A 16,715-nucleotide genomic window follows, 5' to 3' on the forward strand; every position below is an offset into this window, starting at 1 on the left:
TGCTAATCTCTGTGTGCTCTGAGGCTCTGATCCAATAAAGCACTTAAGGACTAGACTAACTTGAATCCTGTGAAGGGCCTTATCGGTGTCACTTCAAGAGTTCAAGCATGTGTTGAGTGTTGCTGAGGCCTCCTGTCCTCCACTGCATGCTCATTAGATTCTTAATTTCCTTCCTCTATACTTTCTAAAAGAAAATGTGTACAGGTGATGTTAAAATGCAGCAGCATCTTTTCTGTGATAAGTCACTTAATGCAGTTTTGGGGAGGGAATATTTATTTCACTTCAGCACAGTTTTCTAGCCATTGGTTAGCTTATCTACTGTCTCTTAGAGACCTTTTATTCCTCTGAGGACTGTGCTTGTAGCAGGCCTGATTGTTAACACTATTTGTAATCCTGTTATCATTTATTTCCCCCCTCCCCCAACTTCTTTCCTTGATAATGTGTGTTCAGGTTTGGGGTGCTGCCAGACTTCCCTCTGAAATGACAAACAAACATTTTATTCCCCTCTCTTTTTATTATTACCCCCCCTCCCCCATTATTTATTGAATTATTATTTCTCTCAGTCTTTATTGATTTACTTCTTTGTACTCCTTTTACTACCATCATGTCATCAAGACGTGCAGCTGAATAGATGTTAGTGCATGGGCCAGATACAAAGTCACTGAGCACTTTCAGTCTTTTTGAAGGGGTTCATGGTTTTGAGGAGTACACAAGGAATGTGGTTGGACCTACAGGCAGATGCTCCAGTTCCTCTGTTTGCATCAGCCTTGTGCAGAGTGTCTGCAGGGATTTGGTGACCCTCAAAGGAAAGATGTTCTTCATCCTGTTCAAATAGAACCTCGTGGGTTCCAGTTTGTGCCCATTGCCCCTTGTCCTGTCACTGGGTACCACTGAAGAGTCAATCCCAGTCTTCCTGTCCCCCACCTTTTAGCTCTTGCTGAGCATTGATCAGATCCCCTCTCAGGCTGGTCTTCTCCAGGATCAACAGCCCCAGGTCTCTCAGCCTTTCCTCCTCACAGAGGCAGCCCCTCAGTATCTTTGTAGCCTCCTCTGGACTCTCTCCAGTAGTTCTGTCTCTCTCTCTTGAACTGGGCAGCCCAGAACTGGATGCAGTATTCCAGATATGGCCCACCTAAGGCAGAGCAGATGAGAAGTGAGGAGGTGAAATTCTATGGTAGCTGACCTGTGACAAGCAGGGTGTCATGTAATCAGTATTTTATGTCCATGGCCAATACTTGAGGTCAAAACCTACTGCAGCAGAAGGATTGAAAAACAATAAACGTAACTCACTCTCGTGTCCAGCGGCTCCTGTGCCTTGCAGTGCTGGCAAACAGTTTTCTGCATCCACAAAACAAACGATTCTGCCACACTGATTTCTTCACATATAGAACATACTTTGAGGATAGTTCAGACCAGCTTGCAGTTTTACAACCTCTTGGACATGTTTAAGGTGATACTTTACCTCACAGGCTCAGAATGATCTTTCAGGGAGACAATGTGAAGCCTGGTGGGGTTGCTGTGGTGGTATAATTTGCAGGAGGTATTAAGTCTGTTACCGGCTTACACTATTTAATGCTGCTGGCTTGTAATTTGATAAGTTTAACTAAAGATTTTATCTTAGTGGCTAAGAATCCAAAATGAGGTCTTTTTAGGACTGGAAACAGGGGTCAAATGCATGATTAGCAGGATTAGCAGTTCTTTGATTGCCCATATTACTATGTTTAGAAGTTTTGAAGCTCAGTGTTCTGGAATCATTTGGTTAAGCCAGTAAATAAAAAGGTGTTTTGGGAACACTCCATTTGCACCCCTTGACTTCAGAAAAGAAAACCTTAGAGTTCAGACTCCCTGAGGCTGAAAATTACAAAAAGCAAGTAAGAGTAGATATATTTCAGAAGTTGTATGTATCATTATTAGCAATTCTTCTAAGTTTAAAGCCTCAGCCCTGACTGGTAATATTTTCTTTACGTAAAGGTTGATTAAGGTATCCACTGGGCCCATTTTGAGCTGCTGAAGACAGCCAGGTGAAATTATCTGCAACAGTCTTTGTAGATTACAAGGGCTGCTGCTTGTCCTTGTATATGGTTCCAAACCATTCTCCTTCTGAGCAGTCTGGTTTTATGTTGTTGATGCAAAATGCGTTACAAAGGCTGATGTCCAGAAGCATCTGAATTATGTCGCTGCAGTACTGAAGAGTGGAAAAAGTTTCCCAAAGAGACCCAAAGATGCTGTCTTTCCTCACTTTAGATTTGATCTGATCTTCCTGTGCTCAGGGTGTCAGAGTAAAGGCAATATTTCTGTATGGTCTGGTGAAACCAAGTGATAAAGAAGTAGAGGATTATTGGGAGGAAGTGTGTTGTTCAGCCCTTGAATTTTGTCCTTGTCAAACAGAAATACACGGAGTTTGAAAACCAAGCACTCTCTGTATAAATTCATAGCTCTTTAATGATAACACTTGCAGTTATTGATTGTGTTTTATAAGTGACCAATCTCTGGTTTTGTAGGATGCTGAGAAACGAACCCCTCTTCATGTTGCATCATTCCTGGGGGATGCAGACATCATTGAGTTGCTCATTTTGTCAGGTAAGGTGGTGTCCCTCACTGGTACCAACTTGTAAATTAGCTAATTTCAAAGCTACAAGTGGTATCAACTTGTAAATTAGCTAATTTCAAAGCTACAAAGAATACTTTGGGGAATGTCAGCTCCGAATTTCACAGGTCTGACTGCAGTTGTTGCAGGCTTAGTGTTATGGGTTGAATGAGATGCCCCTCCAATCATTTATCTTTCGGTAAATCTGCCCCCAGAGAACAAATCCACCACACTCATAATTTGGAAGTAAAAATGGAATTGTATTTGCAAAAGACCCTAAATATAACAGTATGAAATGCAATAAACATGTACAAAATGTATTTATGTGTATATATACACACACATACACAGTTTAACAGCTCACACAAGGTCCCCTTGCCAACCCCCTTAGGGACAGAGTGCCCCCAAAAAAGCTTGGCCTCCCCTTTCCCCTTGTACGTCTTACAGAAACCAAATAGAAAAGGCCCAAGGTTGGAAGGAAGATATCACAGCCCAAACCCCACAAGCAAAGCAGCAAGATCCAGCAGCCAAGAGAGCACAAAACAACTCAGCTGCAAGCTATAAGGTTTTCAATACTCCAGTGGAATGACTTTTTAACCTGTCTGTTGTTGTTATTCTTCAGAGCAGTTGAATTAGATGAACTTACCATTATTATAATGTAAACTCTGAGGACTCCACCCCTCTTGAACTGTATGAAACCTCTGGTAAATTCTGTTTACAACTACATTTTAGTTTCAAACTGTAACACCTAGAAAATCTGTTTAAATTTGGGGATAGAATCATAAAACTTGCAGTGACTGGGCAGAGCTAATAAAGCAAGACGGTTTTAAGTTTTTTTAAAACTTGTAAAGCATTCAAACTGTTGGTATTTGTGAATTCAGAAACACGCCAAAGCATACATTGGGAATGCAGCCTTGATCCCTGTTGAGCAAAAACTGTTATGGAATAGTGGCAAAAGAATTATGGATGAGTTTGAATGAATTGTAAGTGGTATTTATGTTAGAAGCCTGAGTCTAAGAGTTAGGAAGTTGATTTGGGGAATAGATTTGGAGAACAGAATGTATGTAAACAAACAAAGAAAGGTATTACTTCCAAACTGTTGTAGTGGCAAAAGACATGACACAAAAAAGAGTCTTTTGAGGGGCATTCCTTATATTTTTCTATGTCTCATGGCAGGAGTTGGAAAGTTGCACATGAATAATGTCAATAATAGGTTAAAGAGTAGAGTTTCCTTCCTCTGTTGGCTGTCCCTAATTTTGGAGATCTGGGCTGCAGAATCTAGGTTTATTAGGGACCTGTGGGTCTGGCAGATGTGCTGGATGGAAAATTGTACTTTGGTTAGGATCAAGAGATGGTAACTCTATCCCTGAAAGCCAGCATCAGGTTGTTTATTTCGGCTCTCCAGAGAACAGAGGCAATTTCAGATTCATTTCCTCTTTTGGCAGAAAAATTTGAGAGTACAAGATGGCAAAGATTCCAGAACAGGCATGTTAAAGAAGAGTGGATTACAGAAAGTTTCCTCTCTGTTGGTTTTATCTGTAATTCTAGATGTTATGTTGTGTACTTCAGCCTCACAGAGCAAATCAAACAGCCAAGCCTTTCATTCAGACCCACAGGTCCAGCCCTTCCTAGGGCAGGCGCTGAGAAGAGGCTTTTCTGTGGAGATGGCTTGATTTAAAATGGATATTTTGTGGGGTGGATGACTACTGTGGCTGGCTGAAAGGATACTAAGGGAGTCTTTAAAGCAGCTTATCTTTTCAAGAAAGACTGAACTGTGAAGAGCACCATATACAACATTTTGGGTGTATTACGAGCACTCTTTGTCCTTACAAATGCACAGATTAATTCACAGAATTTTGGAGGAAGGCCACTGAAACATGGTTAAGGTGCTTGGTCCAGAGTGAAGAGATGGATACTGAATTTCTGGGTGGCTTTGGGGAAATGTTGTGGGTTGGACTTCAAAATTTAAGCTTCTGCTTTTTGGATGTGCTCATTTTAGGCACCTTAGTGTATTGTGGAGCACTTAGTCTTTAAAGCTGGATTTCTCTGTTACTTAGTGCTTTTAAAGAGCTGTCACAGGATGGATGCTCAAATTCATGAAGTGTAGAGGACAGCTTTGAAAAGATGAGCATTGCTGCTCATGTGCATCCACTTAATCTCTAAAATGGCAGATACTTTCCATCCCTGAAAGAGAACAGCAGTGCTGGTGAAGGGTTTTCATTGTCATTAACTGTTGCCTGCAAGGAGCTACTGGGAACCTAGAAGCTGAATTTTGGGGAAGGAAAAGGGCAGTATGGAGGGAAACTTTGCAAAATATCTCTTCAGAAAATGTGCACCTCAGTAAATGCACAGCAGCAGCAGCTTCTGTAACAGGCAACAGCTGGACTGTGCAGCTCTTCAAAAGCAGAAATAGGAGTATATTCAGCTGATGCACTGCATTAGGTATGTAAGAGCAATCTCATTTTGCAACATAAAGAGCCCCAGGGAGGTAAAGGAATGTGGAACACAGCAGAGGAAGAGAAGGCTGATGGCACACTATGTATTATTTTATTTATACTGGTCTTGTTTTGTGTTCACCAATGCCACTGGAGTTACTGAATACTGAGGAATGTCTTTGTTATGCTTTGCTGCTCCACACATAAGCTTTTCTGAGTCACCACCATCTGCTTGTAAGAGTTAGTGAAACCATAAGAAACCCTAGTTAAGAACATAAGACAGAATCCCAAATACAAAATACATTTCCAAACACAAAAAGAGGTATTTGTTGGCAAGCATTATAATTTCAACTAGGCAGTTTGCACTCCCAAGACCCCCCAGTGGGCCAAATCAAGTAAAGGTAAGGTGCCTTGGAGTCCTGTCTGTCAGCTTCCTGGTGGTGGAGGAGGTTGTTGAATTCTGAGGCTCCAGAGCCTCAGGCAGTGCAGGCAAAGAGCAAGATACCAAAGCCTATCAACTGCAACATGGAAAGAAAAGAAGCTAACAGCTTCCTTGCTTTTTAATTCGAAAACTCTCTGAAACCATTGCCTTTTCCAAAGTTTTTTTTTTCAGGGGACAGGTTGTACCAGGTACCAGGCTGAGCGAGATGGGAGGAGTGCCTCTAACTGTTGCCATAGTTATGAGAGTGGCTTTTTTTTCTTGAAGCCAAAAAAATCTCTGCCAGCTTGTGGAAATATGAAAGAACTTGTTCCTTCTTTGATTGTCTAGCGTAGTTCCCAGTAACTGCTGTGATTAGAAGCAAGCACCTTAATACTCCTGAGAAACAGCACTCAGAAAGTACTTATTCAGTGTGATTTATTAATTACAGGTGTCTGTATGCACTTAATTTATGGTGCAAAATGAAGGTTAAGAATTCCTTTCTTTGTGAAGCTCAGAGGCTCATCCAGCCTATGTGCATGACAAGTTGTGCTTCACTCAAATTTTTCTGCCTGTGCTAGTTTTCTCCAACTAGTTCTGTTCTCAGCAGATCTGAGAGGTATGATATTTTCAGGTTAAGCCCTTTATAAAGTGAGTTTCTCTAGTCCTTTTCACTAGATTTGCTTTCTAGGTTGTCCCATCAGTGAATATCTTTACTATTTCTTTCAAACAACAGTGTTCTGAGCACTGTATCAGCTCATCACTGTTGCATACACATAGACATACATGTACATACATAAGTATGTAATCCCCTACAAGACACATTGATTCTGTTGTGTTGGTAGACAATGCAGTCTGATGGCAGTCTCATCTATCCAGTTCCTTTCTTCCAAATCATACTTCAGCTGCTCTCTCTCTCTGGGATATGGGAATGCACTCCCAAGGAGAGCAGGGTGCCAGAAGAGCCATGGGGAGTACCACATACAGCTCATTTCTTGTTACTGGGAAAGAGCTGGGCAATTCTTTCCCAGTCATACCCAAGGCATGGATTTAACCTCTCCTCTTCACTTGCAGGTGCTCGAGTTAATGCCAAGGACAACATGTGGCTGACTCCTCTCCATCGAGCAGTTGCTTCAAGAAGTGAAGTGAGTAAGATTTGGTTACTCTGCTTTTGCACAGAAGCTACAAGCTGGGGGAAATGGAGATCTGTAGTAGATGGCGCAGTGATGCAAGCAAGGACCTTTGGCAGTGCTGCTGGAGGCCAGCTTTTCCAAACCACTTACAGCTTCTTTGGAGCCTTCATGTGGCTGATTTTCGTCCTTTTGGAATGGATTGAAATGGGATGGAGTCCACAGTGGTCTACAGTGGCCACATCATCTTCAAGTGGTGAAAGGAAAGAAGGAATACATCCATATGGATGTGTGCCAGAAGGGAGTGGATGTGTATGTGATCCAACACCTATTGCCACATAATTTGTTTTGGTTAATTGCATTTCAAGGCATCCATTAGGTTTTCTGTTAATGCATTTGATTCATGCATGAAGAAGGGTAAGCCCATCTTTCATTTAGTTGAGAACTAGAAATTTTCTGGCATCATGTACTTCTGTTACTGTCTCATAAAGAAGCAGCAGTAACTACAGCTCAGGCATGACTCTCTTTTCAACTGCACCATTTTTCTTGGCTTTCCACTTTGGACTTCCCTTTATACTTTTAACCCCCTAGTACTTAGTTAACAGTGAGCCCAGCTGCAGACAGAATTGGCTGCTGGGGATGAGGGGAGGACTTGCAAAAAGAGACAGAGGGTGGCTGTCTTCCAGAGACTGATGGACTCAATTCACCTTCGTAGCAGTCCCAGCGCTTGCCAAGCCTGGAGGCAGGAATCCTGGGCTCGCTTCTGAACTCGGGCATTGTTTGGCTGATGGCAGAGCTTCCCAGCTGCTGGCATCCGCTGAAACCATCTGAAAGGAATATCTGATGGAGTATTAATGTTGTAATGAGGCAAAACACAAAAAGCCATGTTGGAAAACAAAGGTCAGGCTCAAGCCTTAAAACACAGCCACAATCTTTCTGATGCAGGAACTGCAGTGTGCTTGGTTTCTTTTTTTGGGTGCGTCAGACTACATGATTTTCATTGTCAGTGACAGTCCTAACAGAAAATGGATGCCTTCTGTGGCTTTGTGTCTCATCCTTAACTCTTTGTCAGCTGAAGGCCATTTGCACAATGAGGTGCTGGCAGCTCTGGCACATCAAAGTGAGGATAGCCCAGGGGGCAATAGTGAGGCAGGAGGGGAAGGCACCAGCATGTGGTGCCTTTTTGTAGTCTGTGATGTATTTTATAAACACACATAACTTTCTTTTCCTGGTTCTTTTTACTTTGTTATTTCTATGACAATTGCTACTTTTGGTCATAATTTCAAAAAAAGATTCAGTGCTTTGAGGCTCTTCCAGTGCTGCTTTTACTTTATGACAGAAGCCAACAAATGTGCAGCTTCAACAGGACGAAACTGGCAGTAATGGCAGTAGACAGCACTAGGTGAATTCATAGTTCATATTGATAATAGGAAATAAATTCATGGTCCAGAAGTTGACCAATAGTGGATTTTGACATTCCAGTACTTTAAGAATGATCACTTATGAGTTTTAAGTTTTTAGCCTGGAGAAGAGAAGGATCAGAGGTGACCTCATTGCCCTCTACAACTACCTGAAAGGTGGTTGTAGACAGGAGGGGGCTGGTCTCTTCTCCCAGGCAACCAGCACCAGAACAAGGGGACACAGTCTCAAGCTGTGCCAGGGGAGGTTTAGACTCGAGGTGAGGAAAAAGTTCTTCACTGAGCGAGTCATTCGTCATTGGAATGTGCTGCCCAGGGAGGTGGTGGAGTCACCGTCCCTGGAGGTGTTCAAGGGGAGATTGGACGTGGCACTTGGTGCCATGGTCTAGTTGTGAGGTCTGTTGGAACAGGTTGGACTTGATGATCCTTGGGGTCTCTTCCAACCTTAGTTACTGTGATACTGTGATACTGTGATTATCAATCTTTTGCTATGAAGCCTTCGCAGGATTCGGAAGCTGTCTCCTGGCAAGCACCATTTTGGAACTGATTAAAACCATGAACACGTTTTTACTTAAGTCTGAAGTTTTTTTCAAGTGGGCTTTAGGAATGGAAATGCCTGTTTACAAATCAACAACCCTCAGATGTCCCCATGCAGGATTGTTAATGGATTGATCAGCTTTCAGCCTTGACAAAGGGATTTCACGCTGGTGACTTGGGATAGCTGGAGATGCTGAATGCAGAAGCTTGCACTGTAGCTGTGGGCTGCATGCATGTACAGAAATTTGGTTAATAAAAAGGGGTACAGCAATAAAGTTTAAACTTTTCCATAAGGATTTTAACATTTTGATCCCCAGTGTGATAGAGTAGCAGATTTGCAGATGTAAACAAAAATGTGCTAATAGTATTTTGAAAAAGTCTCAATATTTTTAGCTCAGACTTTTCAGTCCTTTCTGTTTACTTCTAAAAATTCCCCTTTAACTTTTTTCTTCCTTCTTGAAGAGTCAAAGTGCGTGACTCTTCCTGCTGACCTCATGTCCCAGCTGGGGAGGTCTCCTGTGAATCCCATTTAAATTCCTTTCAAAATAGGCTTGTAACTTAAAGACCAAAATCCTGTGGAGACCTCAACAATGATACATCACTCTTGATGCTGCCAGAGTGTCACTATCTGAATAGATCTGTTAGAGGACACTTTGTGAGTTGGTAAGGGGTGTGGAACACAAGCCCTATGAGGAGAGGCTGAGGGAGCTGGGGTTGCTTAGCCTGGAGAAGAGGAGGCTCAGGGGAGACCTTATTGCTCTCTATGACTACCTGAAGGGAGGTTGTGGACAGGCAGAGGTTGGTCTCTTCTCCCAGGCAACTAGCACCAGAACAAGAGGACACAGTCTCAAGCTGCACCAGGGGAGGTTTAGGCTGGAGTTTAGGAAGAAATTCTACAGAGAGAGAGTGATTGCCCATTGGAATGGGCTGCCTGGGGAGGTGGTGGAGTCACCATCATCGGAGGTGTTTAGGAGGAGACTTGATAGGGTGCTTGGTGCCATGGGTTAGTTGATTAGGTAGGTTGGATAATAGGTTGGATGCGATGATCTTGAAGGTCTCTTCCAACCTGGTCTATTCTATTCTATTCTGTTCTAAAATGAGGTTGCTGAGATGGGTTGAGGACTAAGAGCTAAAGCTCCTAGTAAAGGATGTGCTGTTGATGCAGGTCACAGGCGCTCTCCTGGGCCATTCCAGACAGAAAAGCACTATTTAAACACTTTGTATGTATTTGTTGTTTATTAATAAAATTTTGTCTGGGCTCACTAGAAAACTTTTCAGTTTATGGAAGAATAAAGTCCTGTAACTTGGGCTCTCCAGCTGTAAGCTGGAATTAGCAGAGAGGGCTACTTCAATGCTGATGTGTCCCAGTGGTTCCTTTGTATTTTGTTTGTTTGTGGGAGAAAAAAAGAAGAAGAACAAAATGTAATTTTGAGAGAGACTTGTTTTTTTTCCTCTGACTGACTTACTGGCAGACACATGAGGAAAAGCAGAAAAGAACTGATTGTGAATTCTCCAGTGAGACTGTCTCTCAAGAGAGAACAGTGCATTTTCTCACTGGGAAACAGACACTTCTAACCAACAAAATTAACCTTTAAAGATGTTGTTTGACAGAATGGATGTTGCAGTGAAGACCCTTGGCCTATGCTTAGCCCTTGGGGAGGGAAGGAATGCTAATGCTAACATGGAGACACCCAGCATCAACCCTTGCAAGTGATTCCCATGTTTTTGTAAAGTGAAAAGTTTTCTTTTGCATATTCTGCTTTATTTTCTCCTTTTTCCTGCTTCTAAGTAAAACTGACAGCAGTTTGCTATGATTTTACAGCCCCAAGTGATGTGCTTTTAATTTTGTAAATAATTTCTGTAAAAATGAGCTCAAGTAAAGACATTAATTTCTTCAATGAGACCATGGTTATGATGACTGAGGTCCTGATGGCTAATGAATCAAACAAGTTAGGATCTCAGCTTAGGCAGCTTTGGACTTCCTAAAATCAAACTGGGAGATGTTGGGTTGTGATGTAGTTCAGCCATGTATTGAATCACTTGGCTGTGGGTATCACAGCATGATAGAGATTGAAAGGGATGTCTGGGGATCATCTAGGTGTTCTGACTCCACTTTCTGCCAAGCTAACGAGTCTCTCCCAGCTTCCTGTTCTCTACAAATGTTAATACCACACTTTCTATCCCATTATCCAAGTCGTTAATGAAGATAGCCTCAGACCCAGGAGGGGAACTGAAACCCCCCCTCACTGCACCTTCCCTTTCAACAACAATCCGTTTATCACTAATTTCCAAGTCTTCTTTCTCATCTAGTTAGACACCAACACTGTTAGTTTGCTGTGATGATGCTTTATGAAAGCATGTATAAAGCCTTGATAATGTCAGGATATCACAGAATTCCAGTATGGTGGGGGTCTCTCAGCCTTTGCTCCTCACAGAGATGCTCCAGGCCCCTCAGCATCTTTGTAGCCTTCTCTGGACTCTCTCAAGTAGTTCCCTCTCTCTGGAACTAGAGAACCCAGAACTGGACCCAGTAGACTGGCAGGGCAGAGCAGACACATGTAACCTTGTTGCCATTGCAGGAAGCAGTGCAAGTATTGATCAAGCACTCAGCTGACGTCAATGCTCGGGACAAGAACTGGCAGACCCCACTGCATGTGGCAGCTGCCAACAAGGCAGTGAAGTGTGCAGAAGTCATCATCCCCATGCTGAGCAGCGTCAATGTCTCTGACCGGGGCGGGCGGACAGCGCTGCACCACGCAGCTCTCAATGGCCACATTGAGGTGGGTTGCTGAAGAGCATAACTGATCCTTGGGTTGTTCCTTTGCTGTCATCATTCAAACTGTTGAGCTGATGTGGCTGGGTCTAGGCTGAGCCTCTTCTCCCTGAGCCCCATGAATTCTGTCTGTCAACTACTTTGCAAACTGGGAGCAGATTTCTTACCTGCAGAAACAAGACAGTGGCTGGAAAGTACCAGTGCATTGCCAGGATGCCAGTGAGATGTTTGTGCAAGCTTGGAGAGCTGGCTGTGCCAGCTGCTCTGGCAAGTCAAGTATCTTCCTGGCTCTGTTGAGCTTGAATGCCTGTGAAAGTAGGAGTGGCAGAATGGAAAAAAAAGGAAAACTGATGGATTCTGGCTGTGTGAGGTACAGTCAGTCTGCTGAAAATCATAGGATTATAGAATCATTTTGGTTGGAAAAGACCTTTAAGATTATCAAGTTCAGCCATAAAATGTGCTTCTGTTTATTCTACTTATCTTATAGAAGGAAACCCTTCTAGTCTGATCACTGTTTCTGTATGAAAACCCCCATACATTTGTAGATAAAGCCCATTAAGGGTTTTTGTTAGTGTCTTTAAGTACAGATGAAAGGATCCTTGTTTGCCTATTCGATACCTGAAGATCTAGAATTGGAATGAAAACTCTTGGACTGGAACATTAGGCTTCTCTGCTTAAAAGTGCTGTAACTAAAAGAAGAAAGAGGAATAGTAGTCCCTGTAAAAAGATAGGGGTGTTTGCCCTTCAAAATGCTTCACTAGAGGAAAGAAGTAGTAGTGCTTGAGTCCAGCCATCATCATCTAAAGCTCTTTTGGGTAGAGCTTAGCAGAAATGTTAATTGGATATAAGCTGTTATTAGCTGATCTCTGTGGCAAAGCAGTGTACAAAGGCAAGGATCCAGCTCTCTAATTCAGGATTTTAGAATGCTTTCCTGAAAAAGGACAGTTGTTGAATGAGTTTTTCATTCAATTTTCTTTCTTTACAACCCCGATTGTTCTTGCATTTAATATTGGATGCTTGTCAATGGGAAAGCAGCTTTCCATCCGTTAACCAACCTGTCTAAAATGCCAGCATTGTATGGAAAGCTCTCAGCCACCTCTGTGGGCACAGAACTTGTCTTGGTTACTTGTGGCCATCACTGGTCCATATCATGAATGCACACAGCTTTGAACAGTGTCTGTGTAATTCACAATTTGATTTTGTGGTCAGAACTTCATTGCTAGAATGATTTGTTATGAGCTGTTGAGTGTGTGATCTACAGGGTTGGCTTACTTGCCCTTGTTGCTTCTAGATGGTGAACTTGCTCTTGGCCAAGGGGGCAAACATCAACGCTTTTGACAAGAAGGACAGAAGAGCTCTTCACTGGGCAGCATACATGGGTGAGGCTTGGGCTGTTGCTCCTTCTGTTTAATGTCCTATTGACAAACCTACAGCATGTTTTACACTGAACATGAGCAGACCTGGCCATAGCAAGTGAGCATTGTGTTTACTCTGAAGAGAGAAGGGTTCAGCTGATCTCAATACATGCTGTCCATTCATGGTCATGCAGCTGGTGAGAACTTGGCTGTGATTTCCCTTGTAACACAGATAATTGTGAGCTTTTTGTGTTCCTTTTCTTAATTTTGCTCTTTTTACCCTGCCTCTTATTCCAGCCTGAAGTATATTTGGGCTTGAAAACTACTTTATGTAATATGTAGATAGATATGCTAAAAGCAGCTAGTTGATGATATTGTTAGGAAGTGCTTCATGGGCTTTCTTCCTGTTCAGAGCAAATTGCTGTCTTTTATTCCAGAGTGGAGAAAAGCAATTGATTCATTTATTCAAAACATCAGTTGTGTTACCAAATACTGCTTGATTAAATCACTGACCTTATTATTCCTTTTAAGTTGAAGGCAAAAATCTTACAATGAGGCATTATGACTTAAAAATACTAGAACAAGCTTGCCTGTGGTAATGGCCACACTTGTTCAAGAGCTTTTTTTTTTTGGCCAAGCAGTCTAGTCCAGGTTATAATTTGTGAGGTGCTGTGTACTCTTAGACAAGAAATCTTTCATCTGCCTTGTCAAAATCTTGATTCTAATCCTGTCACTTTTGGAAAGGAGATAATAAGAGATTTCAAGCTGTGAGAAAAGCATATTGTGTGGGGTTTTGTATACACAGACAGATGGAAAGGCTCTTGCCAATGAGTGTGATTTGTCTCTGAACTCCCCTCCATAGAGGTGAAAGGCCTTTTACACTGTGCTGTGCAGTTCCACATTTCTTAATTCTTTTCAGAAATACATGAGGTCCTTCTCAAAATATGTAGGTAACATTTAAGGCCTGAATTAGCAATGGGATTTGGGAGTCTGGGGTGTAATTTGGTCAGAATTTAGATAATGAGATCCAAACATCTTCCCCTGCAAATCCTGATGTGCTTTCTTGAGTGCTTTAATATCTTGGGGCTCTTTAGACTTTGTCAAAATGTTTCCTAGGTGTCAAAAAGTTTCTAGGGTCCTGCACACAACCAGAGCCACCTTTGTCATGCAAATGCTGCACAACTCAGATGATGCACGACTTTAGATGGTGTTTGACATAATAAATTAGTAATTCGAAGAAAGACAGCTCTGTTTCAGCATCAAACAGTAAGGACTATTCCTCAAGTAGGCTTGGATCAATTTTGGTGGCTAGGGCACTATCTGGGAAAGCAGGCCCAGGTGGTTTGGGACCTTCAGGGATAGGAGGAAATGGATGATACAGGTAGGTTTCAAGCGGTGTTTTGAGGTGCTCAGCTCTTCCTCTGCATTCTTCAGGGAGACCCTAACTCAGGGGTAGGCATTTCACTACCGAGGACAGATGTCCCATTGATCTGGCAAGTCAGCTCTTCATCTGTGTGACTGCTGAGGCCTCTTTTGATGAGGCCTAGAGCTAGGTTTAAGAACATTTAGGAGAATGCTTCATTTTCCCTTGTAAAACCATGGGAGCACTGGGCAAGAGCAGTGAGAAGGGCAGTGCCTTAGCAAGAAAGCAGGAATTTAGGGAACTGATGCCATAGGATGGTGAACTCATGATTAAAAGGTCCTTTCCAACCCCAAACATGCTATAATTCTGTGATGACTGTCTTTCTTCTTTTGAAGGTCACCTGGAAGTTGTTGCCTTACTGATTAATCATGGTGCAGAAGTGACTTGTAGAGACAAGAAGGGTTACACCCCACTTCATGCAGCTGCATCCAATGGGCAGATTAATGTTGTGAAACATCTCCTTAACCTGGGGGTAGAGGTATGTGGTAATGTGCTGCTTGTGGCTTCCATATCTCTCCCTGTTTGGAGATAATCTTTTCTCCTTCCTTCCGGATGCTGCTACAGACATTGGCAGAGCTTCTACATGAAAATACTTCCTACTTTCTGGACCACCATGTGGTTTATTGGTTTAAGGGCCAGGAAACCTTCTGGAATAAGGACAGTACATTCCAGGCCACTTTGCTGAAGAAATGAGGAAGTATCTGCTGTTCCTGCAGAGCAAGATGGAATAATGAACTTTCTCTTGGCTCTCAACTTATCCTCTGCATACTTTACTTAATAGCAGTTCAGGCTGGTTAAGTTTAGGGACCTGTATTTCCTCTGTAGCTGACAGAGGGGAGGAGAAGGTTTGTTTTCACTTGGAAAAGAACTCATTTTTTTTGCAGAGCACAGACTTCTCTTGATGCGATATTGTCAGCTCAGAGGTTCAAAGCAGCGGTGAGGTGACTGGAAGAGCCTGCACTGGTTGGGCAGAGGTGTCAAACAAAGCCATTGTGTTTGCCTTTACATTTTCAGCTGACTTGACCTGGCAAAATAATGTACTAAGCCCATGTTCACAGGCTGCTGAAGGGGAATAGGTGTTCCCTGTTATTAGCAGTACTGTGCTAATAACTGTCTTCAACTTCCACCTTCTCCACCACTGGGGATAGGATCCTTGAGACACCTGTGTTTTGTGGAAGAGAATTCCCGTCATCTCTGAGTCTTTTGTGCAATCTGTCTTGTCCTATTTCCCAGAACAGCAGTTGAATACTAACCTGGTCCTCAAGAATTAACATCATCTTAATTACGTCTTTATAATACTGACCTGCTCAAAATGGTTCCTTATTGAAGTGTAAATGGCTGTGTGGTTTCTCCATACCTTCACTCAGACACCTTCACTACTTCCCTCAAATAAACCTGGGGAAAGAACCCTTAAGCCTGACTCTTTTCACAAAAATCCAATAGTTGGGCTTTTAATTTTTTTTTTTAAGAATAAGTTTGTGAGCTTTCTATTTGTCCTACTTTCCCACTTACATGTAAAAGCCTTCCAGCCTGTTAGGGCTTTGAAATTGCCAGCAGGATAAAAAGCTAATAATAGTAAAGGTAAAGCATTCCAAGTGAAACTCTCTGGGAGTATATTTTTGTCAATGAAATTTGCTGCTGAGCAATATGCTCTGTGACAGTCAAGCCTCCAGCTAGTTCCATTTGCAGTGTGTGATGCCTAATGTAAAATGGTGAGCTGGTGGTGGCTGCAACTTCAGCTGTGTCTCCTTGTCTCCTTTCAGACTGATGAGATGAACATCTATGGAAACACTGCACTTCACATTGCCTGTTACAACGGTCAGGATTCTGTTGTTAATGAGCTGATTGACTATGGTGCTAATGTAAATCAGCCCAATAATAATGGATTCACTCCCCTGCACTTCGCTGCTGCCTCCACTCACGGAGCTCTGTGTCTTGAACTGCTGGTGAATAATGGGGCAGATGTTAATGTTCAGGTAAAACCTTCTATAGCCTGTTTTGCATACCTCAGAAGACTGGAAACTCAATAATGAGTACAGCAGGACTGTAAGCCCATGGCTTGGATGGGAGCACACTGCGATGGGTTAGGAACTGGCTGGAGGGCCGAGCCCAGAGAGTGGTGGTGAATGGTGCCACAGCCAGCTGGCAGCCAGTCACTAGTGGTGTGCCCCAGGGATCAGTACTGGGCCCCATGCTCTTTAACATCTTTATTGATGATCTGGACGAGGACATTGAGTCCATCATCAGTAAATTTGCTGACGACACCAAGCTGGGGGCAGGAGTTGATCTGCTGGAGGGTAGAGAGGCTCTGCAGAGGGACCTCGACAGGCTGGGCAGATGGGCAGAGTCCAACGGCATGAGACTGAACACATCCAAGTGCCGGGTTCTGCACATTGGCCACAACAACCCCATGCAGAGCTACAGGCTGGGGTCAGAGTGGCTGGAGAGCAGTCAGGCTGAGAGGGACCTGGGGGTGCTGGTTGATGGTAGACTGAACATGAGCCTGCAGTGTGCCCAGGCAGCCAAGTGGGCCAATGGCATCCTGGCCTGCATCAGGAACAGTGTGGCCAGCAGGAGCAGGGAGGTCATTCTGCCCTTGTACACTGCACTGGTTAGGCCGCACCTCGAGTCCTGTGTCC

At 43.1% G+C, this 16,715-nt stretch overlaps 1 protein-coding gene across 11 annotated transcripts in view; it reads left to right on the top strand.

Annotated features, from left to right (window-relative positions):
* Nucleotides 1–16,715, top strand: part of ANKRD44 (ankyrin repeat domain 44) — a 140,388-nt gene that overhangs the window by 68,674 nt on the left and 54,999 nt on the right. For all 11 annotated transcript variants that reach the window (XM_054171559.1, XM_054171550.1, XM_054171501.1 and 8 more), the window contains exons 3-8: nt 2,502–2,580; nt 6,515–6,585; nt 11,105–11,305; nt 12,590–12,677; nt 14,412–14,554; nt 15,840–16,052. In XM_054171559.1, coding sequence (XP_054027534.1) covers nt 2,502–2,580; nt 6,515–6,585; nt 11,105–11,305; nt 12,590–12,677; nt 14,412–14,554; nt 15,840–16,052 — 795 coding nt within the window. The remainder of the gene's footprint in view (nt 1–2,501; nt 2,581–6,514; nt 6,586–11,104; nt 11,306–12,589; nt 12,678–14,411; nt 14,555–15,839; nt 16,053–16,715) is intronic.

Source organism: Dryobates pubescens, chromosome 2 (assembly GCF_014839835.1).
Source record: "Dryobates pubescens isolate bDryPub1 chromosome 2, bDryPub1.pri, whole genome shotgun sequence".
Classification (NCBI taxonomy): Eukaryota; Metazoa; Chordata; class Aves; order Piciformes; family Picidae; genus Dryobates; species Dryobates pubescens.